The 2,002-nt window shown below is 41.2% G+C and overlaps 1 protein-coding gene across 1 annotated transcript; it reads right to left on the bottom strand.

The window, feature by feature from the left end:
- Positions 1 to 619: 619 nt before the first annotated feature.
- LOC107139821 (40S ribosomal protein S4-like) lies at positions 620 to 1,450 on the bottom strand. Its single transcript, XM_015482670.2, has one exon. It carries the CDS (start codon positions 1,421 to 1,423, stop codon positions 635 to 637), a length of 789 nt encoding a protein of 262 aa, XP_015338156.1. The 5' UTR covers positions 1,424 to 1,450; the 3' UTR covers positions 620 to 634.
- Between the last annotated feature and the right edge of the window lie 552 nt (positions 1,451 to 2,002).

Raw genomic sequence — 2,002 nt, 5'->3', positions numbered from 1 at the left:
CTCTATTGGATGAACATTTTGGTCCAGGCCACCATTTCAAACCTAACTCAATTCATTAGATCCATGTGTTGAGTCCTAAAATACCATGAAATGAAGCTGCATGGAAAGTGGGGTCTTCATTCACCCAAAACTCATTTCTCTTCTCCCCCACTCTCTCCAAATCTTAGCAGCTCATTTGAAAGCAATTCTTATGTGGAAATGTGTTATATATACCTTTTCCTGCTAGGATATTGATCACTGATGTCCGGTCTCTTGCAATTAAAACCAATAACAAATGGATATTACCCAGGGTTAAATATGGTCTTCAGCAGCCTGGTAATCGGGGGTGGAAGGAAAGTGATAGACAGTCATAGTCATAGGACAATACAGCTTGGAGGGTCACCTGTTGTTTGCCTGGTTGTTACTGCTCTCAGGAGTGACCCCAACTCTTCAGAAGATGTCAAACAGAAGACAGATAATTATACGAATCTGTCCAAAAGTAGGTGGTTAGGAGATTCAAGCATCAGGTAAAGAGATGGATGGAGGAGAATCATGAATTCTTTCTTTTTTTTTTTTCAATTCATCCTGCTACATTTTCTTTAATTAAGCACAAAGACCTCTACTCTCTAGGCATATCAACTAGAGACCATTTATTTCACCCACTGCTCTGTTTGGCAGCCAGTCTCTTGTCTCTCTCTTCAGCAATGGTGAATCGGATTCCTTTTACTTGGGGAAGAGAAATCCATGGTTTGTTGCCTTTGCCAATAACAAAAATGTTGGAGAGCCAGGTGGCAAAGCTGTTGCCATTGGCATTTTTCACACAAACCATGTCAAAAGAGCCAGGATGTCTCTCTCTGTTGGTAATCACACCAATTCTTCCCACGTTAGCACCTCTGGTCACCATACACAGGTTACCAGTGTCAAACTTGATGAAATCAGTAATCTTGCCAGTCTCCAAATCAATCTGAATGGTACCATTCAGGATTAGGGAATCAGGATATCGAATGGTTCCTGCATCATGAGTCACCAGATGAGGGATTCCTTTTGTGCCCACGAATATCTTTCTCACTTTGCACAACTTGTACTTGGCCTCCTCAAGCGTAATGCGATGAACAGCAAAACGACCCTTGGTGTCATAGATCAGACAGAAATTCTCTCCAGTCTTATCAATGCTGATGACATCCATAAAACCGGCGGGGTATGTTATATCGGTTCGGACTTTGCCATCAATCTTGATAAAGCGCTGCATGCAAGTCTTTTTTACTTCATCTTCTGTCAGGGCATACTTAAGTCTGTTCCTTAGAAAAATGATGAGAGGAAGACATTGTTTCAGCTTGTGGGGACCAGTGGATGGACAAGGAGCAAGCACACCAGTCAATTTATCCAGCATCCAATGCTTTGGAGCTGCTACCCGCTTCAGATGCTTCTTGGGACCACGAGCCATGGCTGCTCTAGGCACAGAAAGAGTGAATTCTTTCTTAATCTGATCATTATAGCTTTTCACTTTTTGTGCATGAGAGTGAATATAATATACAATACTCATATAGAAAAGTCCATAAATCGAACACCTGTGAAATCAACATGTGGGTCAAGAACAGAACAGGGCACTACAGAAGTCTCTCCACAACCCTTACCTATCACATGTCCAGATCCTGATTTTTTGTTTTTTTGCGGTAAATGCTTATTTTCTTGATAGATCTGTGCCCCAAGCATGGATATCAATCAGGTATGATTGCTTGTTTGTTTATAATAATTCTTTAGTTGTAGACGGACACGATATCTTTATTTATTTTAATGTGGTGCCGAGGATCAAACCCTGTGCCTCACATGTGTGAGGCAAGTGCTCTACTACTGAGCCACAACCTCAGCCCTAATTTGTTTGTTTTTAACTTTTTTCATTTATACAGAATCATACACTTTAGTGCTTTGCTATATTTGTTCAACCTTACTTTTTTATTTTGGTACTGAGGATTGAACCCCGGGGCACTTAACCACTGAGCCACACTCCCAGCCCTTTTTATGT

Source organism: Marmota marmota, unplaced genomic scaffold (genome assembly GCF_001458135.2).
Source record: "Marmota marmota marmota unplaced genomic scaffold, marMar, whole genome shotgun sequence".
Classification (NCBI taxonomy): domain Eukaryota; kingdom Metazoa; phylum Chordata; class Mammalia; order Rodentia; family Sciuridae; genus Marmota; species Marmota marmota.
The sequence above is the reverse complement of the archived record's forward strand: the minus strand, read 5'-3'. Positions and strand labels throughout refer to the sequence as shown.